The 14582-nt window shown below is 40.7% G+C and overlaps 1 protein-coding gene across 1 annotated transcript in view; it reads right to left on the bottom strand.

The window, feature by feature from the left end:
- The window catches only part of si:ch211-132g1.7 (prostaglandin F2 receptor negative regulator), a 59657-nt gene extending 47941 nt beyond the window's left edge, over positions 1–11716 (bottom strand). Inside the window, exons 1-3 of the mRNA XM_017430095.3 lie at positions 11396–11716; positions 7357–7469; positions 6237–6492 (exon numbers count right to left, since the gene is read on the bottom strand). Coding sequence (XP_017285584.1) covers positions 6237–6492; positions 7357–7469; positions 11396–11441 — 415 coding nt within the window. The 5' untranslated portion in view covers positions 11442–11716. The remainder of the gene's footprint in view (positions 1–6236; positions 6493–7356; positions 7470–11395) is intronic.
- Positions 11717–14582: the final 2866 nt, after the last annotated feature.

Below are 14582 nucleotides of genomic sequence, written 5' to 3'. Positions count from 1 at the left end.
TATTTTAGATAAAGAATGAGCACAAAGGGGTTTGTTTTAATGGAAGTTACAAAACAAAACGTTAATGAGTCAACATTTAGCCGTTAGAGTGACTAAATTCTGAAGAATGATGACGGCTTCAGGCTTTCTTTTACTTGAAGACATTATTAGTTGGTAATTAGAGGAAAGTTAAAGTCAGAATAAGGTCAGGGTCAGCTGTGAAGCCTGTAATGATCTCCTCTGAGCTCTCACCAAGGCTGCTGATTAAAACAGGAATCAAATAAACAGCTCCCAGATAAAAAGTCAAACTTCTGTTTGCATTTGTGCCGTGTGAGCTGAACACACCCAGGGGAGCGGTCAGGTAAACCAATAAACTCTTCCTTTTCACCTCCGCTCATTCATCCTGCACTTTTGTTCCGACCGGGCGCCCAGACGTGACGCTCGAACATCCGACCGGGCCCCGAGCGAAACCGCCGCTCGGTTCCCTCTTCTGAGCGAAAACCACCGCGGACGTGTCGTGACTCACTCTGAAAGCGTCTAAAAATTTCAGAAATACCGCGATCAGACGCAACCACAAAACCACGACTGACTTAAGTGTTTATCTCATACTTTCACAACGGGGAAGCGAAAGGGGAGGACAGATGTTTTGATGATCATCAACTAAGCGCCGAGGACACGGGGGGTTAATAATACTGAGAGGCAACCGCAGAGTGCTGCGGAGAGGCTCCGTTTACACAAAATGTCACAAATAGAGACGTTTGGGCTGGAGTTCACGCTCATATAACCAAAAAGATGGTGAAAGCTGAAAGAATGTCTGCGTGTGTCTGTTAGCAAAATATCTCATGAATCACTCCATGGATTTTAATTAAATTTTCAGGAAACAATCATTAGATGTACATATAGAACTGATTACCTTTTGGAGCCAACCTGATTCAAAATGGCTGCCACAGCTAACTGACTTTAAAATACACCGAAATGGCTATAATTCAGTCAATTTGACAGATACAGAGCTAAAATTTGGTGTGGTTGTAGTTGAGAGTCATTCACAACACGTACTCCAAGTGATACTCATTACATATGAGCTTTGCTTAAAACTTTAGCATTAATTGCCAGAGTCACCCTTATTTGTCTGTTAGCAAAGTATCTCAGGAACCACTGCTTCAATTTTAGTAAAACTTTCAGGAAATAATCACTGAATGTGTGTCTACAACTGATTAACTTTTGGAGTCAATCCAATTTGAAATGGCCGCCACAGCTAATAAACATTAGAAAACAACAAAATAGTTCTAACTCGGGCAATTTTTCAGATATCGAGCTTAAATTTGGTGTGGTAGTAGCTGAGAGTCATTTGCATCACATACTCTTAGTGCAACATTATTTAAGATTTGGCCAAAAAGGCTACAACTCCATTTCTCACAGTAAGACAAACATGTGTGCTATTTTTTGGTTTGCCTCAAGCTTTTCTTTTAAATATCTGTCTCATAGAAGTGTCCAAGAGAATGATGCTGCCCTCACCATGCTTGACTGTTGGGATTAGTTTAATGTTGGGATTTATGACATAATGATCACATTTTGGTTTCATCAGATTTTAGGTTTTTTTTTTAGGTGTCATATGGTCAGAAAAGGGTCTAAAGTTTTGTGTATTCAGGAAAAATAAAACAGCTAATCTTAGCTTTAGAACAAGATCAGTAACAGAACTCGGCTGTAGGTTTGACCGCTGAGGTTGTGTCTGATAGGACTTCCTCACAAAAACCCCAAAAGGCAGTCGCACCTCCAAATACGACTCTTCGTACCAAGCAGTCGTGTTAAAATTGGCAGGAAGGCCAGAAACCGGAATCCCACCAACCTGACGAATTGGAAATAATTAGCAAAAAAAGGCCGTTTGAAGTCGGCGGCGCCTTTGTTTTGGGGGTCGCGCTCATTTAGCGTCGTCAGAAGAAACATTTCGAGCTCCAGGAGCTTCGAAATCCATAGCGCCGATACTTCTCAACGGCTCGGCTTTATTAGAGCAAAGCACTTCCAGTTTGAATCCCCCTGAAACAGGAGATAAGTCTGTGCTGCAGTGAGCCGGGTATCTGCGGCGGAGAACAAAGAGGGTACAAATAATTGTGTTTTGCTCTGTCAATTAAAATTTGCCTGAAAGGAGTTTCCAAGTCCTCAGCGACCTCCGCTTCACTCGTCTCTTACGTAACAAAATAATAATAAAAGAAAAGAAAAGTGGTGCACCAATCCCGCCTGGCATAAATCTAATTTATCGACTTAAAAGATGGCATCTGTTGAAGTTTCTCTCCCTCCGTCCTGCTGAAAACTGTTGTACTTGCTGACACGTATGCTCTGCATGTGCGTGCCAGCTTCCCTCTCGCATACAAAACCTCGTTGCCTGGTTAATTCAGGTCTAAATTTAACAAGGTGTCTGGGGAGCCGTGCTGGAAGGAAGCGGAGAGCAGCCCAACATGATGATGCATTATGGAGATAACTAACCTGCTGTCTGATTGCGCTCTCCGTCACTCTCCAGCTTCCTGAGCAAGCGGTCCGCCCCTCCCCTAAACAAAAACTTGCATTTCTTTTTGCTTTTCTGACACAAAAATCTCTGTTTCGTGACGTAAAGGGATGACGGTTTGAGGCCCGGGTTAGCGAATGCTGGGTGAGTTTTTAATTACCGACTAGAAAAAATGTGCAAAACAAAAATCCAATTAGGAAGGAGGAAAATGCTGAACTCGTGTGTTGCGGGACAGAAAATGACACGAAACTCAAAGTGTGCAGCTTTATTAATGATCTGAGGAACCAGAAATGTATTTCTGGACAGCTCTGTACTTCATGTCTGATAAACTCTGAAGTACTGCTGAGTGGAAACAGGATCCAGGTGTGTTTGATCCCATTTAACCAACTGATACATCTGGAGAACATGGTTAAAGCTTTTTTAAGATGACTCCAATTTTATTCATTTATTTATTTTTAAAATGGGGCTACCACCTGTTTTCTTATAGTTATGATATTACAATATTAAATGTACTATCTGGCTCAAAAAAAAAAAAAAAAAGTCCTTGAAGAATTCTATGTCGCACGCCGCCTTGAAATGAAGATGTAGAATGATCTGTTAGACAAGTGGTTCTCAACTGGTGGGTCGTGGGTCCAGGTCTGGACCAGTTGAGAGCCACTGGCTTGGACTATGTGCTATAGATGACCCTCAGCTACTACCACACCAAATTTCAGCTCGATATCTCAAAAACTCACTGAGTTAAAGCCATTTTCTGTTTGTTTGGGCCGATTTCCTTAAATAGGATTGACCCCAAAACTTAATCAGTTGTCCAACTTTTTGTCCAACTCATTCAAACAAAAAACAAAAATGGAGTTCATATGAATTTGTGGCTAAATACCTGATTGAAGGCGCTAAAGAGCTGCAATTTACAGTTAAAAAGTACTCAGAGTACATTAAAGTGTCACTTTCTTCAATGACAATTGTTTAAACCAATCCAAATATATCGGTGTGGATTAGTGGGCGGAGCCTGCTCAGGTGCTGACCAATCAGATTGAGCTAAATAAATATCCACCTTAATGAAACAGTTTGGTAAACTAAAACCAGGCCCTTCTTGTTTAGGTTCAGTTTAGTCCTAAAAGGAAACCGATTTTCCAATTTAGTTTAAAAAAAAAGGGTCTCAGGTTAAACTCAGTTTGTTGATTCTGTCAGACTGTTTAACTGTGATTTAAAAGTTACACACAAGATGTTTGCGATAAACCTGTGCTGCACCTTTAAATGTCTTCCTGTAAGATGAAGTCCACTCGGTATATTTTTAAACTTTCACACAGACTGAACCTAATGTCTTGTTGAAAACGGGGAAACAGGGTGAGATCTTATCTCCCCTCAAGTTGGAATGACAAACTTAAACCAAAAAAAAAAAAAAAAGAAAACAGAGGAAATGTTCCCATGCAGGCAACTTCTCGTCAAACAGGTTCTGCATTTAGTAAGTTGGCGTTTTCGATCATATGGTTTTTATGGTTTTTGATGCTTCCTTCTTGCCATTTTAGTTTTATTTACCGAGAACAAAACCAGTCTGAGGTCGAGTTTCCTCCATCCAGTCGGCTGTGAGATTTGAAATCTGAGCTACTTCCTAAATTCTCCCCGAACATACAAAATAACTTCCCTAAAATTCACATCTGTCAGCGAATGGTGACGTATTATACAGTAAAGCCATAAACTGACCAAATTTTTGCTTATTGATACTTTATCACCCAATGCTGACAACGTATTACTAATAAACATTGCACGAAAAGTAAGGAATTTATGTTTGGTTGATTATTTCTTTGTTGCAACAATGCTTTGATATTTCATCTAATACAGCTGGAAAGTCTGTTTATTTCCTCTTAAATGATTTGTAAAGAAAATGCATTTGTGGGCTGAACAACTGTGGAATGGGACGCCATATGTTGTGGCTGCGTATGGTTCTTCCACATGCCACCCCTGTTTGTCCCACTAAGAAACTTAAATTGCCAACACACCCCTGTTTCTTCAGCTTTCGATCATCCAACCCAATAAACGACACCACACAAGTGTCAGTAGCAGAATGAGCTGTTCGACAGGAAAGGTTTGGCACGTTTTCCATGGGCGCAGCCCACAAACTCAACTCTGCTGCTCAACCCAACCCTGACAAATGGGCCAACATTTACGTGAACGTAAACAGGCTTTCCAAGATTTATTGCCAAGCAGCAGCATTGTTACGACAAAGAAATAATCAATCAAACATAAATTTCCTTACTTTTTGTTTTGAGTATATATTGACATCACAAGGAAAAGATATCACATCAAAAACTTTTTACCAATAATTATGATTCTATCAGTTTTATTACATTGACTATTTCCTACTTTACAAGTTACTAAACAACCAAACTACACCTATGTAAGAAAAGAAGACATAATATTACAGCTGTACAATTCATCGTCATCACAATAACACAGAAGAGAAAGTTAAAATGTGGGTTTATTGCAACTGATATAGACATATGTATATAATATTGCATATTTTAGGAAAAGCTTGGCTTGAGTTAGAGGCCACACCGCACCTTTATTAGACAAACTACAAAGAGCTGCACGATATTTCGTAATCATGGGATTCCATTCTTATCGTTCAATACCAGGGTAACAATATCAGCTGCGATAAATTAACATTTTCCTTGTTCTTTGTCATCACAACGTTCACAACACGACTGTCCAAAACTACTGACACATGTCAGGTGTGACTCCATGACACTGTCAATGTAATGACCTCGGATTTATTGTAGTACTTCGCTGTCTGTCTGTCTGTCTGTCTGCTGACAAGATTACACTAAAAAAGGTATGAACGGATTTTCAGGAAATTTTCAGGAAACATCAAACATGGTGCAAGGAACCAGTGACTAAACTTTGGTGGTGATCCGGTCAAAGGTCACAGATCAGCCCATGCTCCAGCTCTGCAGCTGTATAACAGGAATGTTAACCTGCAGTTTGACACCTCTTAGGTCAAGGGTGATCACAACTGATTTCAAAGGTCAATATCACAGTTGACCTTGTGCTCTAACTCTGCAACAGTGTCGTGTAGGAATGGCAACCTGCAGCTGAACACCTCATGCGTCAAAGATGATGCCTGTTGATTTCAAGGTTCATGGGGTCAAAGGTCACAGGTGACCCCTTTGTCAAAAACTTGTCTCTGCTCCTACATGTGGCCCTTTTGTTTCCTTCACCGAGGAGGTTCTGTTTCTGGTTGTGTCTGTAGCAAAGACCAGGTAAAAACTAAAGAGCAGATCTGGATGAAATCTTCAGGAAATGTTGGGATTGTTACAAAAAACAATGGATTACATTCTGCTTCTGATCCAGATTATATTCATGGAGGTAAGCGCTCTCTTGAGTGCTTCTAGATGAAATAAAGCAACACAGATCTACTATAAAACCAAACCTTCTGTTTTAACAAATGGTTCCATCCATGTCTGTAGCTCAGCATTTGCGTCCATATGTTGGAAATAATGTTCGATTCAAATCTCCCTGATCCTAACTGACACAAGCCCTGTTCCTGACATCTGCTCCCCGACATGAACGTGTTTGAGGTGTCAAGTGATGTCTAAAACCAGCAACCTCTGTGTGTGTGTTAAAAAAAAACACGCTCAGCAGAGCGTTATTAAGTCATGAAAATGGCTGTTAAATGAAGCAACAAAGCCAGCCGTTTCCACAAACTCACAGTGAATGAACCACAGCCACTCCCGGTCAGAAGGTATAAGTGACTTCTCACCTGTGAGCTGAACCTGCGCTTCATAGTTCCCGCTGGCGGTCGTGTCGGTGCTCGGCGTTTCGCAGATGTATGAGCCGGCGTCCTGCAGCTTGGCCTCCGCCACCTTCAGCTCCACCTCGTTGTCCTGGAGCCGCACCACAGAGATGTCGCCGGACGCGATGCGATTGCTGAGCGACGGGTCGGAGAAGCTGAGATCAAAGGTGGAGATTATGTTGATCTTCGACTTGCCATCCCTGGACATCTTCCATTCGAATTCCTACAGAGCAGAGCAGAACAACGGTGAGTGCCAGGGATAGATTTTTCATTTCCTGGAAAAATAACTCGGATGTTTCCTCCCTTCAGGTGAAAGTAGCTAAGATCCTGTAATTAGATCATTAGACTCCTTAAAAAAATAAACTTCCAAAAATTTGTGGTCTGTAAAACTGACTGAATTGTAGCTACTTTTGTATTGGCTATTGTTGCTTAGCTGTGGCCGCCATCTTGAATTGAACCAGAACCAAAGGTTAACCAGATCTAGACATACATCCAGTGATTTAATCCTGAGTGTTTCGTTAATATCCACCCAGCAGTTCATGAGATATTTTGCTAACAGACAAACAGGGTTGACTCAAAGGGTAACCGCTGAAGGTTTTGTGTCAAAGATCTTGAGCAATGAGGAGTATGTCCTGTGAGAGACTCTCAGCTACTACCACACCACATTTTAGCACAATATCTGTAAAGCTGACAGAGTTATCCACATTTTTGTGTTTTCTAAGATCAGTTGGCTGTGGCGGCCATCTTAAATTCAGGTGGCTCCAAAAGTTATTGAGTTCTAGATGCAGATCCAGTGATTATTTCCTGAACGTTTTATTAAAATCTATTCAGTGGTTCATGAGATATTTTGCTAACAGACAGACAGAATTAAATATGTGTTGATGGGGGTCGTTCGCTTTTGTTTGCCAGATGGAGATTTTATTTGAACAATCATAATTATGTTTCATGTGGTTTGGACAATTTTGGAATAATGTTTATGTTTCTTAATAATATAAGAACCATAATAATGTTTCATTACACACAGATATTATCTTTACAAGCAAGCATGTTTAGGCAACAATGGTAGACATTCCGACTCGACGTTTACCTGCTCACGAGGTCCTCCATAATCTGTGACGTTACACCTGATGGAGACCGGCTGCCCCTCCACTCGGATTAACGGACCCGGCGGCACTGTCACCACCCGGGCCGAGCACCCGCCTGGATGGGGCAGAGAAAACACCGAAAACGTTTAGTCTTCAGCAGCCTGAAGTGCCGCTGGGCTCACAGGAAAACATCCCGCCGGAAGAAGCAGCACTTCGCTCCTTCCGTCAGGACGACCAAACCAAACGCGGTGACGAAGGAGCTGCACGCAACGCCTCGCTTCGCTCGTTTTGAAGCCGGTGGGTGTTTTCTGACTGGAGCTCACACGCACCCCCGTGTTTCGACATGCACAACAGAAACCGGCACACTTACAAACACACGGGGCTTGTTGGAACTTGAGGGATGAACTGACAACAAGGTTCGTGATTATGATGACGCAGAGGTTTGGAAAACCTGAAATGAATGCTTGCGTGTTCTTGGGCTGTTCGATAATATCAGGAGGGACCTTGTATCAAAAAACAAACAAAAAAACCCAACCTTGGTTGGCCTCACAACTCTGACCCTGAAGTCTGAACTCGGACCAGTTAAAGTCTATCAGCGCATGTTACAAGACGCTTTTAAAGATTTATAGTACTTTGGGGTTCGTTAGTAATTAATAAAACATAGCACGCTCAAAGTCTTTGGCGTGTTTGAGGTGAGGATGTAAGTGGCAGCCATTAAAACACTCAATGTTTCTGACTTTTACAACATTAAGAACATCTTCGAAGGGACGTTCTGTTTAAACGTATTTTGGAACCAAATGCTGGAAAAGAATATTTCTTCTGAAAGTGTCAGAAAGTCTGGAGTTCAGAGCTTGGATCCCTTGAAGTGAGAGTCTGTGGATGGGCTCTGAACAGTCAGTATCTTATCTGTTGCGGAGAGCTCTTTGGACGACCTCAGTTTGGAGAAATGGACTGAATCGACGAGCTAACAGCTAGTCTGAGCGGGGACAAGACCAAAATGGATTGCTAGTCTTCGATCAACCTTAATCTCCAAGATTGTATAATGATCTGTGCAAACTGTTATGTGATAAATCATTACCCCGACTTGAATTTCGCTTTAGGTACTTTGGTGGAAATTTTCTGATTTTCCTGCCAGAAAGGGCCCAGGAAGTACTAGAAGTGCTACAGCTAGCCACTGCTGCGTTTGCAAAATAATCCTAAAATTCAATTTATTACAATTTTATTTACTTTGTGCATGCTTTATAATTAATAATAACATGTCAAAAACAAACCCAATGACTAACAATTAGCATAGATGCTAACTCAACATTAAAAATGCCATAGAAAAGCTAAAGCGATTAGCATCGTGTTTATCACGTAAAGTATAGGCAAATCAACGTTTTAAAGTCATTACTAAAACAGTCAAATTATGATAACTTCAGCTACTCTTTACAGACGTTTAATCGTCAGAGTTCAGAAAAAAAAAAATATGAGAAAGATGTGAAAAAACAGCAACGAGTTTCTACTATAGGAAGCTACGGTAACTCTTAAATGACAAACGGCACCGCGCCTCAACTGCTCTGCTAGCTCCAGTTCATGTCGTTAAAATAAGTTTTTGAAACTCGATTCGAACTCTTCCATGTTTGCGGTGCGATGTGTGAAGGTTTATAAGGTAATATTTACAGAAACCGACATAAAGTCTTTGATTGGAAAGACGACAGCAGTCCACTTCAGTCTTGACTTTACTCCAACTAGCCGTTAGCTCGTCACTGTGGTTAAACTCCAAACTGAGGTCTTTCAAAGAGCTATCTACAACAATTTAGGATATTGCATGTTCAAAACCTTTCTTTTCATGTTCCAGCCCTAAAAGTTAACAGTTGCTAAGGTAAATTCCTGTATTTTTTGGGTTATTTTAGGCAATCTCACCTGATTTTAGATGGTATAGCTTGTACACTTTATCAAAATTACAGTTTTTTCTGTCTTTGTGTGGTTTTTTTTGTGAAAAACCACATGAGGTTGGAGCTGATAGTGAAGTTTGAAGTTCCAAAATGGTCTGGAAATCTACCAGGAAGCAGCTTTTATTATTTATCTCTGCTCTCCTTATTGAACCTTAGTTTGTCTTTAAGTGTTCAATCTGAAGCACATTAAAACTCCAAGAGTCACGTTTCTGATGTGTTTATGTCGTTGACAGTCAGTTGGAACCAGAAGCAGAAGCTCCTTCCTGCTTTTAATCTTTCTGCCTTTAGATTTTAGACTCCGAGCTGAACTGTAAAACCAAACCCACCAACTCTGAAAACCCTGCCAAGGGTGTTGGCATCAAGTTTTCAGATTTAGTTCAAGCTCAGTTATTAAAAATCACCAACATTTTGTTTGTTTGGGGTTTTTTGTGAACCATGACTGCTCCTCTCTTCTTCAGATTTCCCACAGAAAGTTAAGAAGCCAGCTTCTCCTTTTAAGTCTCGCATCTAATTTCTCCATTAAAGTTGACTTAAAAACAACTACAGCTGTTGCTGATGTGATTTAAAGATCCCTGACGTCCTTCCTGAATTAAAGGTGGCAAACTCTAAACAGAGAAAAAGTCGGAGGTGGGGGGGGGGTGTCGCCGGATCTCCAAGTTTCTTTATGGAGGATCTTAATCCTGCATGACTTCACGGCTCAAATGAGACATTTGAATGTTTTGAAACAAAAACTGACAACCTGGTTCTGTTAAAGCAGAAGTCAAATCGACAAACCTCTTCCTCCTGTGGGTCTGTGATGCGTTTAATATCTGCACACACACATATAAAGAAATGCAAACTGCATGCGTGCTGACGACATCTGATCATCTTCCGCTGAACTAATTTAAGCTTCACACACACACACATTAGAGAACCCCTACAGCTCTGACTGTAACACTCATAAACATTTGGCAGCTTCAGGACTCAGGTAGGCCAGTGAACAAGTCCATGTTTGTCCCTGTGGGCAAAACCGGCCTAACCACTGGCCTCCAACCAGCCTGATAGAGTTACTGTTACCTGAAACAAACAAATGATTTCGCTAATGATAAGAACCAGTTTGACCAACACTTAGCTAACGGGGTCCTGTCAACTTGTTAGAGAAATTGGTCTTGAGAGAAATGAAGTCGTTTAGGCTAATAGAGGTTAAACAGGGCTGAGACAGCAACCGTAGGACAATAAATGATCAACATTTGATTTAATATAGTTGACTCAATGAACAGTAATTTGAAAATACGCTGTTAAAATGTAACTGGGACCAACATGTGAGGGCAAAGTGCACATATTTTTGCATTTAAATAAAATGTTACTGAGAAGGAAGTGTTGTCCAGTCAGGTTTAGCTAATAAAACAGTCATTTCAATGGGTGAGGAGTTCATCACTTGACTTAAGGTTAAGTAAAACTCATGTATATTGCTTGTTTTACTACTGAACCTGACTGAATTTGTAAAATTAGTAGGAAAAAGTGAGAGGACAAAACACTAGTGTTTTCCTGTGGTCCGTGTACATCTTTACATAGAAGACTTAAAGGGGATTTGGCTACATTTTACCCTTAGTGAGACTAATTTTTTTTTGCCCCGAACTCCATTTAAGAATATAACATTTTTTTATATTATCTATCCGTCCTGGCATGTATTCTTTGCTACGACATGATAAACTTCCACAGGTTTAATCTTTAGGATGTGTTCTTTCATTCGGCTTCATTAAATTAGCCTAAAATTGACCAAAATGGCAGCTTGTGGAATCCATTAGTTGGTTCATGTCGGTGATTTCGTATATCAAAATTGATAAGGGACGGCCACAGCTAGCAGCCAAAAGCAGTAGACAAAGTTTAAATATATTAAAAATAACTGTCGTTTTATGGATTAGGTTTAGGCCGAATAAACAGGTAGGGTTTATGGATGCTCAATATTCTTTAAATGATCTTATAAACAGCATGTAAATCCACCGTAAAACAGTAAAACATTTAATTGACAGTTTTCCAAAGTGGGTTTCGCATTGACTTTTCAGAACAGAATGCCATTGAAGTTAATTACCCATTAACATTCAAGCAAAAAGACGTGTCTTACCGACTAAGAAAAGACCAAAGGCGAGTGTCAGGAGACGGGTAAACATGTTCACTGCTATTTCACTCCTCTCTCCTCCTTTTTGTATTAATTCCCCACGTCCTTAATCCTGCCTTGGGACAAGAGGGACACCGAAGACCAGTCCTCTCCCGCCGCCGAGGGGCCAAATCCAATAAAACTCGGGGAGTTCGCGCCGAACACCGGGCGGAGCCGCGGGGGATAAACCGAGCCCCTAATCCAGAGAAACCGAGTCCCGACCGGAGCGTTCACACGGTCCACACTCTGACATGACTGATCCGGTTTAACACGGGAAGAGAGACTGAAGGAGAGGCAGGAGGAGAAGGAGGGGGAGAGTGGCCGGAAGTTAGGTGACGGTCTGGAGGAGGAGTGGAGGAAACAGGGAGGTCCCAGGTGGAGGAAAACCCGCCAGATCTCAGCCAAAAACACAGACTCTTCTCTGACAAATCACCGATTTCTGCTTCATTCTCATCGCTGAGCAAATCTGGAGAAACAGGAACGACAGAAAGTGGAAAAAAACAGGTGTTTTTTTTCGTAGTTTTTGTAAAATTGTCACAAACTAAATTAATTTTTTGTAAAGAGGAAATAAAATTTAAAAAATGCAGGTATTGGTAATCTTTAAAATACATATATTCTCATTCCTTTCATTTTTTACAGGTTAATTTCCTTTCATACACTGTAAAAATTATTTGCTTGTTTGTTATTTTAACTCATTAGGCCCCGCCTACTAAACTTTGAATATATTACAAATATGTGGCCCATGCAGCAGAAGGAAAATATGAAAACATTAATTTTTGCCTCAGTTGAGAGTTAATGAGTCCGTAAAGATGCCTTCTAGTGATCCCGGTAACTAAAATAGCGCATAATCTTCCTAATCTACCTTTAAATCTAAGTTTTATAACAGGAGTGTCTTCAGAAATAATCTGTTTTTTTTCTGCCAGCTGCTGTAGCACCGGGAAATCCCATTGTATAACAGTCAGAATCATTGTAAAACTTGGTGGATTACCTTTCTTTTAAATATGTGACTGGAATTCCTGATCACGTCACTCAAGAAAACTAAAAAATCTAGTTTTTAAACCAGCTTGTTGCTAGGTGTTGCCAAATTTCAACAAACTACAAGTAATTTTTAAACTTTTGAGGTGGAGAATACAAATACACTGAACAATTTCTGCTTTGCTGAGAACATATCAAAATACACAAAGAACTGAAGGGATAGTCTGGTCGTTTTTGAATTAATGTGTCAAATAGTTGTAATAGTTAGTATTACCCTTGTACCCTTAAGGCTTGTACCCTTTAATGTTATTGTTTTTCAGGCTTAAAAGAACATGTTTTTTTGGCAACTTTTTTTTATAGTTAAGACATTTTAAACTAATGATTTAAATTGATCTCCAAAGCTTTATAAATAGTTTGTCAATCTCTTCTTACCCTTTGACCGTTACCACTGCATTATTACAGCTGGTGGCTCAGATGGGTAACAGCAGCAGGTTAACCCTCCAAGCTGGCTCAATTCTTTTACAAATCCGACCTAAACGTACAGCATCTCAGCCTCAGCATGAAGTGTTTCAAATAAACAGACAAAACCCTGTTTTACAGCGTCAGCGAAAAAAAAAAAAAAAAATACATACTCCGGGGCAAATTTTGGAGGTTCTGATCTCTGTTATTCCTGTTGTTCATCATCATCTACCATTTTGTGAACATTGATCCAAATTTATTCAATCCCTGATCAGTCAAAATGATAGTAATGTCTATAAGAAACTTATATTTATGGAATAAACTTGTACAAATTTTCATGATTTCTAAAAAACTCTAATTGGTCAGCTTTTGATTTATTGAACCAAGACAAAGTTATTTTAAAAAGTCACATAAATGAGTTGAAATTAGCCTTTAATTTTGTTTTAGGTAAACCAATTTTATGCTTTCCGTTTTTACAGTGTAGTCATGTCAAGGATAAAAGCTTAAAAAGACAATAAAATAAGTTTATATTTGTGTTTAGCTGCAGTAAAAAGCTGCCTCTAGTGTAGCAGAAACATATTTTCGTGCTCAAGTGGGTTTATTTTGATGCTGACGCACTGATTCCTGTTGTCAGACGCCGTCCTGTGGTCAGGCATCCATGCTGTGAATTTACACAGAGCCGCACCGCAGCACGGGTCAAAGGTCACGTCCCTGCAGGCGGGGAGAGGAGGAGGAGGTGGAAGGGACGAGTTTTGGGGTCGCAACCTCAAGGTCAGGGGTTATTATCCTATTTATAAAATGTGTCTGTGAAAGGACTGCATGGGGTCTGGACACCTCAGCGTCCCGCTGTCAGGCAGCATCTGTCCAAACTGAGGGATACCGGAGTCAGGGCCTCGTCTTCTGCTCTCAGCACCGTGTCTGACACACACCTGGCACACCTGACACACCTGGTTAACGGCCGAACAGTAAACCTTGTCAGGATTCCAAGCCTGGCTGGGCCACAAGCTGAAAACTGAGAAACATGGAGTTAGATCGCCACCTGCTGGACGCACAGAAATCACCATCGATCTGCTTCAGTCTTTTGCACCGGATGAAAAATTCATGGTGTCTAGAGCTGTGTTCTCTCTAAAAAAAAAAAGGAGACAAAATGTCCTTTTTGTACCATTCGGCCCAGCCTGCAGAAGCTAATTAGAGGTAAAAGTCATAAACCATCCTGAATGATGACCCCTCAGCATGGGTTTTACTTTTAGACGAACAAACACTGTTGGTTAAATTCAGCAATGCATTCATGGGAATATTTGCTTTAAGGACAAAATAAGAGCTGCTTTTATTAAAGTGGTTATACGCCAAAAGAGACAACCCCCCACCTACGTCTTGTTGTGTTCATCCTGTGTGATAATTTCATCTTTTTGTAGTAAACTTTTCGTTTCTGGTCCACATTAATGTATTTTAGTTGTTTTCTGTGACATTACGGCCACGTTGTGTCCCAGGTGAACAGAAAACACACCACAGATTCCACCGTCGTTATTTATTAAGCAAAAACAAAATGAAACAAGCTGTTCAGGGGCAGTGGCCTGAAGCAATCTCCAACATCAAAAAGGCCCAGCAGAGACTCTACTTCCTGCGCCAGCTCAGGAAGCTCAACCTGCCTAAGGAGCTGCTGACTCAGTTCTACACGGCCATCATCCAGTCTGTTCTCTGCTCCTCCATCACTGTTTGG

This window comes from Kryptolebias marmoratus, linkage group LG23 (genome assembly GCF_001649575.2).
Source record: "Kryptolebias marmoratus isolate JLee-2015 linkage group LG23, ASM164957v2, whole genome shotgun sequence".
In the NCBI taxonomy this organism is placed as follows: domain Eukaryota; kingdom Metazoa; phylum Chordata; class Actinopteri; order Cyprinodontiformes; family Rivulidae; genus Kryptolebias; species Kryptolebias marmoratus.
This window is presented reverse-complemented; position numbering and strand designations above follow the sequence as displayed.